This window comes from Vespa mandarinia, chromosome 2, assembly GCF_050613455.1.
Source record: "Vespa mandarinia isolate Hongniang chromosome 2, ASM5061345v1, whole genome shotgun sequence".
NCBI classification, from domain to species: Eukaryota; Metazoa; Arthropoda; class Insecta; order Hymenoptera; family Vespidae; genus Vespa; species Vespa mandarinia.
This window is the reverse complement of record NC_140811.1, coordinates 3,300,001-3,315,000: the sequence shown is the minus strand read 5'-3', so window position 1 is coordinate 3,315,000 and position 15,000 is coordinate 3,300,001. Positions and strand designations below refer to the sequence as shown.

The 15,000-nt window shown below is 29.7% G+C and overlaps 3 protein-coding genes and 1 long non-coding RNA gene across 10 annotated transcripts in view; 1 reads left to right on the top strand and 3 right to left on the bottom strand.

Moving 5' to 3' along the window:
• Positions 1-3,466: 3,466 nt before the first annotated feature.
• Positions 3,467-8,755, bottom strand: LOC118439559 (patched domain-containing protein 3). 2 transcript variants are annotated; one of them, XM_035861252.2, is made up of 10 exons: positions 8,501-8,755; positions 7,847-8,054; positions 7,489-7,735; positions 7,307-7,389; positions 6,796-7,240; positions 5,840-6,094; positions 5,400-5,702; positions 4,709-5,273; positions 4,136-4,618; positions 3,467-4,012 (listed from the first exon to the last, which is right to left on the bottom strand). In XM_035861252.2, the coding sequence occupies exons 2-10, from the start codon at positions 7,945-7,947 to the stop codon at positions 3,597-3,599; spliced, it is 2,898 nt and encodes a 965-aa protein (XP_035717145.1). In that variant the 5' UTR covers positions 7,948-8,054; positions 8,501-8,755; the 3' UTR covers positions 3,467-3,596. The 2 variants fall into 2 exon arrangements, with proteins under 2 accessions (XP_035717145.1, XP_035717148.1); XM_035861255.2 differs by lacking the exon at positions 8,501-8,755 and having other exon boundaries at positions 7,489-7,730; positions 7,847-7,968.
• Positions 8,756-9,572: 817 nt separating this feature from the next.
• Positions 9,573-10,996, bottom strand: LOC118439638 (prostaglandin E synthase). Its single transcript, XM_035861455.2, has 2 exons — positions 10,859-10,996; positions 9,573-10,032 (listed from the first exon to the last, which is right to left on the bottom strand). Exons 1-2 carry the CDS (start codon positions 10,994-10,996, stop codon positions 9,676-9,678), a joined length of 495 nt encoding a protein of 164 aa, XP_035717348.1. The 3' UTR covers positions 9,573-9,675.
• The window catches only part of LOC118439639 (uncharacterized), a 20,326-nt gene continuing 14,943 nt past the window's right edge, over positions 9,618-15,000 (top strand). The window contains exons 1-2 of one of the 2 annotated variants that reach the window (XR_004837615.2): positions 9,618-9,902; positions 10,852-11,234. This is a non-coding gene — a long non-coding RNA (uncharacterized LOC118439639). The remainder of the gene's footprint in view (positions 9,903-10,851; positions 11,235-15,000) is intronic. The other variant, XR_014981813.1, reaches the window with a different exon arrangement.
• Positions 10,986-15,000, bottom strand: part of LOC118439634 (PI-PLC X domain-containing protein 1) — a 5,600-nt gene continuing 1,585 nt past the window's right edge. Inside the window, exons 1-7 of one of the 5 annotated variants that reach the window (XM_035861450.2) lie at positions 14,706-15,000; positions 14,154-14,339; positions 13,635-13,866; positions 13,184-13,534; positions 12,908-13,095; positions 12,563-12,792; positions 10,986-11,159 (exon numbers count right to left, since the gene is read on the bottom strand). The exon at positions 14,706-15,000 is cut by the window's right edge and continues 1,585 nt beyond it. In XM_035861450.2, coding sequence (XP_035717343.1) covers positions 11,130-11,159; positions 12,563-12,792; positions 12,908-13,095; positions 13,184-13,534; positions 13,635-13,866; positions 14,154-14,339; positions 14,706-14,754 — 1,266 coding nt within the window. In that variant the 5' untranslated portion in view covers positions 14,755-15,000 and the 3' untranslated portion in view covers positions 10,986-11,129. Of the gene's footprint in view, positions 11,160-12,434; positions 12,793-12,899; positions 13,096-13,183; positions 13,535-13,634; positions 13,867-14,153; positions 14,340-14,705 lie in introns of those variants that run through there. The other 4 variants (XM_085655063.1, XM_085655064.1, XM_085655065.1 and 1 more) reach the window with 4 other exon arrangements.

Sequence of the window (15,000 nt, the reverse complement as noted above, 5' to 3'; positions counted from 1 at the left end):
ACCCTTTACACTCGACAAATATGGCGTCTATATGAAATAATAAAATGTCTATATAATAACGATGAATCATCTAACATTTACATTTAATTTCAATGTTCATTTTATTTTTATATCGTTTACATATCACTGTCTTATCGTTATCAATTGATGAATTATTCGCGTGACGGTTTAAGTGTAAAGGTTTAATATCGTAACATTTTTAGTACTATTTTTACAATTTTTTCGAATCATGACAAAACGTAAAAAGGCGAGAAAAAAAGAGAAAGGGGGGAGAGAGAGAGAGAGAGAGAGAGAGAGAGAAGGTGGAAAATTCAAATCACTTTTTAATCCCTTAACTCGTTCGCAATCATTATCGTTACTCCGTGAAAATCGTGAGAATATCTTTATGAAGATGATAGGACGAGAAAAAGAAAAGGAAGGTGGGAATAGTAGCGAGAGTTCGTGGTGAGGAGAGTTGACTGGGGAAAAAGGACTGAGGGAGAAAAAAGAAGAAGAAGAAGAAGAAGAAGAAAAAGAAGGGCGTATACTTTCTCTCGCGTCGACTTTCAAAATGGTACTAATATATACCCAAAGTGCCTCTGGTAGATTTTTGGGCATAAAGCTTTTGACTAATAAAGACTACATAGCGTTTTATCTTATAAATAAAAGAGGGAACAGGGGAAAATAGATAAAAGAGAATGAAGAGAAGATGAGATTGAGAAGGAGTAGAGAGAGAGAGAGAAAGAGAAAGAGAGAGAGAGAAAGAGAGAGATAAAAGATAAAAGATGAAAGAGAATGAACGAATATTAAAGAATTTTATTGGAGGAAGTGTTTAAACGTTTTACGTACATATTACATGCATACATACATACATAAATACATAGATACATACATACATACATACATACATACATACATACATACATACATACATACATACATACATACATACATATGTATTGCACATAAGTAATACATACATATTGTACGTAATGTCAGACACTTTTTATATAGACATAAAGTATTATAGTCGGTAGTATAGTTTCTATGTCAGAAAAAAAAAAACAAAAAAAAAAAAAAGATGTCTCTGTCTGTTTGCCCTGAAGCGTCTTTCCCAGATGATATTACACGATATATCCAGGATATATGAGTCCTTTTTGAGAGAAAAAGAAAAAGAAAAAAAAGAGAAAAATAAGAAAAACGAGAGAAAAAAAAATGATAAAAAAGAAAAAGGAAAAGAAGAGGAGAGAAAGAAAGGGAACAAGAAAAACGTTCCGTTTGTCTCGACGAATGGAGAACGCACGGCCTCTGACCTCCTCCCCCTCCTCCTCTTCCTCCTCTTCCTCCTCTTCTCTCTTTGACCATCAAACTCTTCGATCTTTCTTGTAATAATTATGTCATCGCTTTCTTTTACCGTACACCCCCGATAACTTCCATTTCGATTCTCTCTCTCTCTCTCCCCCCTCTCTTTCTTTTTATCTCTCTCTCTCTCTCTCTTTCTCTCCCCTCTCTTTCTTTTTATCTCTCTCTCTCTCTCTCTCTCTGTTCCCCTTTATTTTACCTCGCATTAAATCATTTTTTATCACGTGACACGTCCTTCCTTTCGTCACATCTTTCAAATCCTTTTTAATCGAGCCTATTCCAACGTTGAATATCTAATTGAAATATCTAATCCCAAATTGGCAACGTTTGCTAAATAAAATATTATCATTGTATCATCGATGGTTCCTCGTTAATTATGAAATGTATGGATCCCAATACTTTGTAAGAGATAAGGAAAATTGTCGGTGTATGTCTGTCTATGACTGTGTGTGTATGTGTGTGTGTGTGTATGTACGTGCGACTGTACGTGTGTATGTATGTGTGTATAAATATCATGAGATGTGTTTGTATATGTGTATATGTGAAGAAACTGGTTGCGCATGTCCTCTGCTGTGGGTATATATCGTCGTATCATTCATTACGTGTGGCTTTGCCGTCGACATCCCTCTGGATCTATCCTACCCCCTATCTAAATCTCACCCCCTATCCTCCTATTATCTCCCTATCCTCATCATTCCTCCTACACCAATCACATGATCATTTCCTCCTCAATATTTTAGGATGACGATGATAATTCAATTATCCCACGTGTGTTGATTGTCGTTGCGTGTGACGACAGTTTTTTTCTGCCGTATACGAATGCACGAATTGAATTTACAAATGTGCGATGATACGCCTATCCGAGTGTTTTCGGTGTTTCTTAATGTGTGTACGCCTGTGTTTGTATATCTGTGAAAGTCTATATCCTTTCTTCGCTATCTCTATTTCTCTATTTCTCTCTCTCTCTCTCTCTCTCTTTTGCTCTCTCTTTTTCTCTCTCTCTCTCTCTCTCTCTGGCGCTGATACTTCTATTTCTTATTTCTCTCTATTTGACTACTACCTTTAATCTTTGTCCTTGAAAAATTTGTTTCTGCAAATGAAAAAATGTTCTGCAAAAAAACAAAAAAAAAAGAGAAGAAAAAAGAAATATAAAAAAAATAAAAAACAAATGGATTACATCGATGATAAAAATAAGAGAGAGAGAGAGAGAGAGAGAGAGAGAGAGAGAAAGAGAGAGAGAGAGAAAGAGAGAGAGAGAGAGAGAGAAAGAGAGAAAGAAAAAGAAAATGAAAGAAAGAGATAGAGAGATAGTGAATAGGAATAGGATATAGAAAAAAAAAAAATGACGAAAGAGTATCGTACGAATGTTTCTAGACTGTGCAAGACTGAGAGAGACAGCGGAGGGAGGACAATGATCGCGCATCCATGGTCCGCTCCCTCGTCGCTCATTTTTACGTCATAAACATTAATTACGATTATACATATTGAGAAAAGCAAGAATAAAAATAAAAGAAAAAAAAAATGAAAGAGAGAAAGAAGGAAAGAAAAGAAAAGAAAGGAAAGGAATGGAAAGGAAAGAAATAGAATGCATCCAACAAGAAGAGCAACAAGAGATTAACGTTACGTTTATAATAGTCATGTTCCTTTTCCGATCGATAATTATTAAAAATAATAAATCTCTATATCAATACTTGCTACAATATTATTTTGTACTTGGTTTTTTTTCTTTTTTTTTCTTTTTCATTTTATTAATATCTTAATATATTATATATAAATATATTATATAAATAATACCGTTTTTAAGTTATCCGACTTTTATTATTATTATTATTATTATTACTATTATTTTTTATTATTATTATTATTATTACTATTATTATTATTATTATTATTATTATTATTATTATTATTATTATTATTATTATTATTATTATTATTATTTTTGTATAAATGTGTGATTAATAGTACGAATAGTGTAATAATTTTGTATGTTTATTGAACCAAAAATAAATATTATTGATAAAGAAAAAAAAAAAGGAGAGAGAAAAAAACCCATGGCGCAGAGCAAGAGCTTTCGATGTTTTTATTATTATTATTATTATTATTATTATTATTATTATTATTATTATTATTATTTATATTTCTTCCCTTCGATCTTTGTAAAAAAAAAAAAAAAAAAAAAAAACGCGCGCACGCCCACATTTAAGAAAATCAAACAAATCTCAATGGTCAGAGATCAAAATATCAAAACAATTTCAATTTTCCGTTTCCTTGTTCAACGGTATACTACTATCTACTTCTTCGTCCGTTGCCCTTGTTTTATCGAAATTGTGCAATGGTCGCTCGTTATTGCGTCGTAAACTACGTGGACCAATTGTGCTCAATACAACGGGTAAGAGAAATAAACCGTGCCAAAGGCCAAATAATATTACCAAGAGGAATATTTTGAAAAATGCACGGAACACATAGGCGTCCGAAAAAGCTAACATCGAGAGTGCCAATAAAGTTGATCCTGCACCATAGGCCACAGCAGCTCCGATATGTTTAACTGCGATCAATGTCCTTATCTTACGATCCTGATCCTTTTTCTTTTCTAATGAGGATGCATTTAGAAAGGCATGTGCCACGTGTGCGGCATAATCCACGCTCAAACCTACCGCTAACTCGAGACCTGTTTAATTCAAATAAACGAACAGTATAGAAAGATATATATATATATATATATCTATTTAATTTATAAATCGTATTATTAAATGGAACGATATATTAAGGATTAATTAATAGAAACTCTTACCTATGCATGAGACTATGTCGATCGTTAAACCCCAAAAATACATGAATCCGCATACATTAAGTAACGTTAAAAGTACACATAACAATATCCAAAAACATGTTTGAGGTTCTGCTATCAATATCGCGGTAGTACCCATTACGCATATAAGTGCTAATATAAGATTTCGCAGGACTTCCTGTGCGATTAATTTATCGGTCACCCATGTGCTAAACATTTTACTCCAAATCGTAACGAATCCATGAATACCGGATTCTCTTGCAACTTGTTTGGTTAGATCCATAGCCGGTATCCATTGATGAGGACCGGAAAATTTGGTGAAGAAAAATTCTATAGTTGCGATTAAAATTTTTGGCGTGTTCTCGCCACATATGAGTTTTCCATCGAAACGAAAATTCATTTGATACTTTCCACCAGTACGACTGAAGAGAAATTTCGATAGATATCGTTGAAAATCTTCTTTCTTTATATCGTCCTTCGTTAAATCTAACAAAAAAAAAAAATATATATATATATATATTTCGTCGTAACTATATCGTGAATATTGTGTTATTAAAAATATTCCATTGAACTTGCCTGTCTGATAAAATTTCTTAACAAAATTTGCAAAATGATCCGGCCAAGATTCAATTTTTTCCACCGATGATAAATTCCTCAAGTTAGATGTTAGAGTCATTATCTTAGAGAATTCTGACGGATAATCAATATTACCGATAAATACGTAAGCACTGTGACCCCTTTGAGAAAAATATTGATTCCTTGCGGCAATATAATTATTCAAATGTGTGCCTTTTGGTAAAAACCATATTGGATCAAACCATTGTTCCAATCTATACGAGCCAACAATACCTATTGATGCTGCTATTATCGTGATCAACAGTATAATAAATTTGCCAGGTAAAGTTAGAACGATCCTCGAATACAAACGATCTATTAATTTCGTAGATAATGCTTTGTTCGGATCGACAATTTTCATAACATGATTTTCATGAACTATACACGGTATTATACCATTCCTTTTTCCTTCGATTCGTTTTGCGTCCAATGTGAAAAAGGCAACGAAAAACGTGATCTGCAATAAAAACGTTACGAGAACTCCGACCGCAGCGTAAATGCAAAATGATTGTAGCGACGGTAATATCTGAAAATTAAATGTTATTTAAATTGTTTTGTATTAATTTATTATCAAAAAAAAAAGAAAAAAAAAAAAGAAAAAAAAAGAAAAAAAAAAAGAATAAAAAAAGAAAAGAGAATAATAAATACATACTGTCGACGCGCCGATAATAAATGCTACGACATCGGTAAACGATGTTATGCAAATGGCAGAACCCGCGTGTCCCAACGTGAGACCTATCCTTTCGTGTAATGCTTTTTTCCTATTTTCTTCGAACGAATGTATTTGCTCCCAAGATGCCATCATTACGAACAAATCGTCTACTCCAAGGCCCAATAACATAAATGGTAAAGACGTATGCACTGGACCATAAGGAATTCCAATTACGGAACATATACCTATGGATATTATGAAGGCACCACCAACGCAAAGTAATCCAGTTGCGGTAAGGCAAAACTATTTAAAAATAAAATATAAAAATAGTATATATATATATATATATATATATATATATATATATATATATATACATATATACACTATTTTTATAAATATTTTTTATAAATACCAATTTATAGAAGCATCATAATTACCCTCCATTCTACCCAGTTGAAATTAGAAAGAATGAATTGAACGTAAAAAAACATCAACAATATTCCTATACCCAATTTGTCTATATCTTGAAACAAGGTCGACGAACTGATGTCTCCAAAACTTCTACCTGCTTCATAAAATAATTCCAATGTTTCATTTTGATAATTATTATTGTTCCAATTATTCAATTCCATCGAGGCTTCTTCTAAAGTACGTAGAAATCCTGATTCCCATTTCAATGCTTCTTCTGTTGCCTGAATACAAATTGTCATTGAAAATAATTATCTCCTTACATATAGTTAATTATTAATTTTTTACTGAACAGTAAAAAAAAAGTAAGGATTAAAGATTACGAAAAAATATGCATATATTATATATAATTTTATGCAATTATGGTTTTTATCTGCAAGATACTAAAAAAATTTGTTTTAATCACCTCTCGACTCATTGTTGATTTGTAGCTTCTCTATTTTACTATTTTCAATTGAATTTACAGTATAATATGGTATTAGATAATTGGACGAATAAATTATTAAAATAATATAGCGTTGTTTAAACGATTAATAATAAGAAAGATAAAGTAACTTTTTCAAACGATCATTGAAATTTCATTGTTAAACTTATCTTCTTGAAATATGATATATGTATATATGTATATAATAAAAATGTTTTATTTATTTATTTTTTCTTTTTTTTGCATTTTATCACATTTAAAAATATTATAATATAATTAAGTGAGCCCCAAAACAAATAATTCCTTTCAAAGAATATTTCCTTTACATTACCATTATTTGTTATTAAAAATATATTGCTGTAAAATAGATATTTCATGTGAAATATTATTTATCTATGAATATTTTGACAAAACATGAAAATATATAATATTTCTCTTTATCGTACAAGGTAAAAGTATGCAACATATGTATGTTAAAAATTTAATAGAGACTTACCTTACCCAATCTGCTGTTCCGGCATCATTTCCAAATGTATCCATGTCTATATTAGAAAAATTCACGCGCACCATAAACTGCGTTTTAATTGCTTTGGCTGATACAATTCTACCACTTTCGTCTCTCGTGATTTCACCTAAGAGATCAGTGAAATTCATAGGATGGCCAAGCGTAGGACTTATATTAATAGTGTTTATCTTTGTAATGATATCTTCTTTCGTTTGTTTCTTGATCTGATCGCTATTATACTCCCAAATATCAAGAATACTAAGTACAAAGCAACTTCTTGGTAAACTATTATATATATTACAATATAATTCAGTATCTGCATGAACTGCCGGCTCAAATTCTGTTACATTTAATTTTCCTGCAGGTTCTTCCTCAAAGAAATCATCTTCCAAAGGATCTGTACTCCTTTTCTTTCGGATATGAGCCTTTATAGAAGGTATCCTATCAACAAGACAATACAATTAATATTGTTCATGGCTTTTTTGATATATCCATATAATTACTTACTTTAAGCAAACATCTGTCCATGAAATAAATGTGCGTTTACCAGGAACTTCGGTCAATATCACTTGTTTTGTAATTTCATTCAACTGAAACAAATCCAAATGTATAAATATTTTTAATAATACAACAAAGTTATTTGTTATTTAAAATTCATAACAAATATATGTATATATATATATATATACCTTGACGAGTATTTCTGGCTGTAGGACGTCATCTCCTGTCAAAATAATATTCTGTACTCTTTGTCCTTCTCCAAAATTAGATAAAAACCATTCTGTGTCATGTACAAAATCAGAGTTAGGAGGTATCCAAAGTTTTAATGGACTTTTCTCTTGTCGAAACCAATATAATCCACCAAGACAAAATAAAATAATCATAACGCTTCCTATTAACCATCTCTGTGGTTGCAGAGCTATTCTAGATCCTAAACTGAAAGAAATGTAAAAGAAATAATGTCTCAGTTATATACTCATCATTCATTCCAGTCAGTCCTTGTAATACTACATTGTGATATGAATGCTCAATGAGATTTAAACTTACGCATAAAAAAAATGCTCAACTCCTTCTGATATACGTTCTGGTATGCAACGTATTACACTCATCAAAGATCTTCTTTTAACAGTTCTTTTTTGTATCTCCATTTTATTTTTTAAATAGAAGAATTTGAGTTTAAATAATTTATCTTCTCTTATAGATATTATAGCTTGGATTTACATATTAAATTCATAGGAGCATCGATGATCTAATACTAATATATAACAGAATGAATATCACACAATTGTAATGTCAAACACATATATCATATCATATGGACTTTACTCTTATTAATTCACACTATCATAACCTCTACATTTAAACTAACGTAGAAAACAATTTATATCATATGAATAATCAATATAAGACCATTGATTCCAATTACGACATTAAAATCACGATAAGATTTCATTTGAGATATATATTTGCAAAAGTTTTATGTTGAAAATTCATTGTCATAATCGATTTATCCTTAGAAATAAGAATATATCAATTGGAAATGATTATAAACAAATGTTTACGAATGTGTCATTTAAAATGCATTCGATACAGACAATCAATAAATCAAACATTATATATATATATCTTTGTCTTTGTCTATCGAATAATGTTATTCACTTCGTAAAATAAAATTAAAAATTTATAATAATTTACACTTACACTTGATAGGTATTAACACATTTATGTAACCTTCTCTACTGTGATTGGACTTTATTTAAAATTAGAACGAGTAACATTAGCAACGTGATAGAAAACTTTTCTAGTGCATGAAGTAAGTAATAAATGATAGCGTAACGTTTGATGACTTTTAATGAATGCCTTTTCGATGAAACATGACGTTAGACTGCGCTCTTAGCTTTATCTTCAACGATTGTTTTTTCGATGACAGATGTCGATTTATAATCGATTCTTAGTAATCTTTATTCTATTTCTTTCGATTGAATGATCGAGATATAGGGGAAAAAAAGAAAGAAAAAAGAAAAAAAAAAAGTACTTCGACCACAAGGATCATGATAATAATCAATAATGTATGCTGTTGTTTTTTTTTATTTTTTTTTTTTCTTTTTTTTTTGTTTCCTTTTTTTCCCTTTCTTTTTTATACTGACCGAAGCATATGAATCTCTTCGAAGTAAAACACTTCATATTCCAGGAAAATATTAAATTTAAACATAAAAATAAATATATTAAAAAAAATATATATATATATATATACGTGTATATAAATAGAAATAAATTATTTACAAATAATTTTTTCTTGCAAATTCCTTTGTGCTTTTATTTTCGATCTCTCTATCTCTTTTCTTTTTTTTCTTTATTTTTTTTTGCATTATTTTCTTCTTTTTTTCGAACATGGACGAGGATCGTTCGAGACTCGAAATATTTGTCGTTATGGGAAAATTTAAATTCAAAAATAAATTAAAATTAAAATCAAAGCTATAGGAAAATGTACATTAAAGATGAAAGATCTATATAAAAGGTATATATAAATTATATAGAAAAAAAAGTATATACATTTATATATATATATATATTTTTTTTTTACGCGCTTATAAAAAGTAAGAAAAAAGAAATTATAAAAAAAAATACAAAAACTATTGTGTTTCGACTATGATTTTATTGAAAATAAAATAATAAAAAAAAATGAATATATATATATATATATATATATATATATATATATAAATTATCGTTTTATACGAATACGATGACTCAGATGATTGATATTATTACATTAAATTATCTTATGATTGTTAGTCATCGAATGAAAGAGATAAGAAATAAAGGAGATAGAAATAAAGAGATACAGACATAGCATGCAGACCGCTGAAAATATCTTATATTACTATATGTAAATATAGTACCATACAAGATAGACAAATGTACATTAAAATGGCGGTACAACAGATACGGCATAAGATATGATAAAGATTAGGTGCCTCGATTATTTCCAAATGCATTAAAGTCGATAACATATTACTAATAGCAAATATTAACATAATCGTTCTCGCTGAGAGAAAACATGGAGATGTATTCAACCAAATCGGTACGATCAATAGATAAGGTAAAACAATTGCTAGATCATTATAATGAGCACTCCTGATACGATCCACTGCCGGATGTCCACCACCGTTTGGGCACATTATCACTTGATTTCCTTTCATCCATATTCTATCCTCCTCGCTATGTATCACCTGTCATTAAATCATAATAACATTTCATTTGTGTACAATTTTAAATATATATATATATGTATATACAAAAAGTAAAATCTATAAATAGTAAATCTATAAATATCTATAAATAGTAATCTTATTAACTTAATTAGTATCATATCGAGACGTTAAGGAATATATGCATCCATAAATGGTGGAATGAACTCTCTAGGCAATGGAAATTATGCTAATTAAAACTAAACGTATTGTTAATTGAATTTATACGAATTTGTGAAAATTTCAAAATATATTTATGAACTTTTATTTCTATCGACGAAACGATATTATTACGTTTCAAAACTTATATCATATTAATCGAAATTGTTCTTAATAATTTGTAAATGAACTTGTATATATGTATAAATATATATATATATATATGTATATATATATATATATCGTTAAGTATGATAAAATATAAAATTAAAATAAAATAAGAAATAAATAAAAGTGTTTAATATATATTGAAAATATCATATATAATATTATATGTATATATATATATACATATAAAATATAACTTATAACATTTTCAACTAATCAAAATCCATGTTACATATATATATATATGTGTGTGTGTGTATTATATTTTTCATATAAAATATAATATAAAATAAAATATGATAGAAATATTTGTATAATCATATTATATAAAAAAAAAATATATATATATATATATATTTATAATGCATATAAGAAAAGGATATTGATTAGTAAAAAATTTGATTAAAATTAATTACAAGACTGTTAATAAAAAAAAAAAAGCTTGAAAATAAAATTTATTTATTTGTAAGAAAGGTCTTACCTGTTTGGCAACACGAACTCGTCCTGTGATCCAAGTCAAGGACATCATCTTCAAAATAAGAACACTGGCCCACCATGCGTATATCGTCCATAGTTTTTGTTCTTGTTCCTTTTCAATTGGATTCGTGTTATATAGCATCGTGTTTCATGCACGCAAAAGAAAGACTGAAGAAATAGAAAGGGAGGGAGACAGATAGATAGAATCCTCTTTCTCCTTACGTTTTCACTTCAAGGCGAATGACGACGAACTGTTGAACTCCACGGGAGACGATCTAGCTGCGAGGTGAAATCTCGCTCAGATTCTATTTGAAAGTCAAATGACAACCGATTATCCGACTGGCTAACTCCTAACTTGAAATTGATTTTCAAAGAAACAGGTACACATATTAAAAATTAGAACTATTATATCTATAGATCTATATAGGGTATGTTTAAGATCTATCATATCTTATAACAAATTATTGATACTGGCTGTTGTATGTTCAAAAAAAAAAAAAAAAGAAAAGAAAAAAAAAAAGAAAAGACCGTCACTGTATATTTATTATTAAATTAAAATATTTATTAAAAATATTAAATATTCTAAAAAAGAATTGTTAATATCAAAATTAAGCTAACAAGGTAGAGATATATTAAAGATGAACATACTTTTGAATAAATCTATAGATCTATAGATATTATTTAAGATCTATCATATCTTATAATAGATTGTCGTAACTGACTATTACATCCACACACATTCACACACACACACACAGACACAAACACAAATACACACACACACACACATATGTTTAAGATTTATAGATATATTTAACGCATTATTGACCATTTATTAATTAATTGCAAAAAGTAGCGTGTATCGTCGATTGTATTCATAATTGAATTAAAAATCATCATAAATGTAATATTAAAAATTAAAAAAAAATTGCTAATATATCAAAATTAAGGATCATAATAACGATTTACATAATTTTATACTTTAATAATTAGATAAATTGCGTGGATACATTGGAATCTGTCAATAATGCGTTAAGATCAATTTTAATTTTCTCATAAAATTTAAGAAAATTTCTTTAACATGAAAATGTTAAAATGTTAAAATCAAAATAAAATCTTCGACAAACATTACGTTTTTATTCTGACAATTGGGATTGATAAATACAGCTTATATTTTTTTTTCGTTTTCTTTTTTTTCCATAATTTGCATTGTTCAGATATTCGAAAGTAATAACGTGATTTTTTTTTTGTTTTGTTTTTGTTTTCGTTTTCGTCGATATACACAAAATCCGATCGGAACACGATCAGGATTATCACACGATTAAATTTCAACTAAGGATAAATTATTTCACAAAGGTTACGATCAATGATTTAAAACTTATCACTGCACAACGTTATCTCGATATCAGTGATATTATTGCCAACGAAGACACTTTTCCTTTGATAGATGAATATTGTCTTGTGTGAAACTCATAATTATTAATGGACGTTTGAAATTTCTCGTTATGCATTATATTAAAACAAAAAAAAAAAAAAAAAAAAAAAAAAAAAGAAAAAAAAAACAAGAAAACATATCTCACGAACGCCACTGTGCGATGTTACTTTTCTTGATGTTCGATTGTATAGAAACATCTATTAGATTATTCCCAAGGAAAAAATCGGTGGCTACGATGTTTGTCTCTTTCCACCATTTCTCTTGAAACCTCACCGTCAGATTTCTATTTACTAAGTCGGCCATTTCGCGTAATCCACCGGCCGGCTCGAAAATGACATCCAATGGGAACGGCGTCAGTTCCGCCATGACAACCCACAATGGATTTGGACTATTCTTAGATATTTTAGGACCCATTATTACATCGTCCAAATATTTAAATAGACCTTTCACTGTTTGCTGATTACCCCAGGCTTGAGATAATGACGGCCAGAGCCACTCGTAATCTGATAATATTCAAGACAATCAAACTCTTTTATTGATTTTCAATTCAAGTTGACATATAAAAAAAGAGAAAGAAAAAAAAAAAATCAATTTATCTCTAATTACTAACGGTATTACCATTCACCGTATGTTTGTCACTATAACAAATGATCAATCGTCCACCACCGGTCCAAATATCATTGAGGGTTGGTCCAAGACCAAGGACACCTTTGTCAGGTTTCAAGATCAGATCGCCAAATTCTCGATGTAAAATCGTTGCAAATCCACGATGTATACTTGGGCTATCGACAAAGCCAACAGGAAATCTAAAATATATAAGATACATTTTATCTTTATTATCACATTTATATTCAATTTAGAGATCAAATGATATTTAATCGATATCTTAATTACCTATGAAAATCCATTATGACAACTTCTCCCCTGGCAACGTCTAAAAAATTTCGAACGTCCTTGATGATAGGCGAGAGTGGTGTTATTCTCGACGTATCGTGATTCACCCAAAACCTAGTGATGTTTTTACTTTCCTCATCGTGTTCCGTAGCGTTTGGTTTTGAAGGATAATAACCAACTCTGATATCGAGATAACGTATTCCATGTACCAATTGTGTCCAAACATCGCGATCCTGAGTTAGCAAATAACTTTGGAAAACTCTTCTAGTCAAATCAACGTGTTCGTAACAACCTGAATTGTGTGTCCCGGGTATCATCAGGCTGCCAATTGGTAGTCTCCCAAGTTGTCTTCTTCGTTTTTAATAAAAATGATTAACGCACGTATCAGAATATAAATTGACGATTAATCCGATTAGAGAATATATTTATCTGAATATATATATAAATATACCTCAAGTCGTACATCCAAGTTGGCCAAATTCGTAAACAAGAGCTCATACAAAGATCACCGTCCTTGTAAAGAGCAACATGATGTTTCAAGCAATGTGGACCAGGAAGTGTAGCACCATCTCGAGTATCCCATCCACCTGGTAATGGAGGTCGACCTACCGTAATATTAGTTCGATAATATCCTCTTGGATGTTCCAATGGGGACAAGATTAATTTAGGTCTGATGGTTTTGTCTGGAAAATAATAATGACCGTGATCGCGTCGACCATGATATTATAACGTTTGATTCGTTCATTCGAAATAATAATAATAGTAATAATAATAAGAAGAAGAAGAAAAAAAAAAGAAAGAAAAAAAAAGGAAATAAGCAATGAAAGAAGAAATAATTGATTTCAGAATATCTAATTAATCAGATTAGTTTATGAAAAAAAAATCCATAAATCAATAAATAAATAAATAAATAAATAATTGATTATGTTATGTCGTACAATGTGCAAAAGAAGCAAACAAAACTTATTACTATGCACTGGGTCAGCAGTGAACACCTTGATGGTATCTGGGTATTCTTTACTTGTAGGACAGTCCAATTCCCAATTAACTTCTAATACAGCATCGACGACATTATCACTAGCAGCGATCGGTTTGCATAAGGAAGAGACCGTCAACCATACTTTCCCACATTGTGCTGCCGAAGCTACAAAAAGAACTATCATTTCAAAGTATACTTAAACACGTTGATAATGAAAATGACGAGATAGATATCTCGTTCGAATTAATTCTATCCTTTAAAATCAATTTTAACAGGCTACATCTAGGACACATTTAAATTGTTTAAAAGTCAACACATTTGATAAATAATTTCTATCGATTTTTATAAACAAAATATTTAAATGATATCATCCGAAGAAACTTAACGATTCATTAAAAATGACATTAAATAATCAAAAGGGGCGCATTTGCTTTGAAATGAAATGAAAAAGTAAAAATAAAATATTTCGATAGATAATATCCGACGGACTTTTCGGCCAAATAAAATCAAAATATATATACAACTGCAAATGATTTAACTTACCTATGTCATAAGATGCGTAAAGAAGCAAGAGAAATGTTTCTTTAATCATGATCAATATTAATGGAATCCTTCTATTGATCGGTCCAAGTATCTATGTTAAAATCTCTTGGAAATTTTGTCCTCCCAGTTTGATGTTTACAAGTTCAAAACGAAGGTTCAACGACGATTACATATGATAATATAATTCCGACGTTTTTCTCTCTCTCTCTTTTCGTTCAAACTTTTTCGTCCCTCGAATTGAAAGATTCTCGAAAGATCGTATCGAAATCTTTAGGATATGTATCTTGAAGTATAA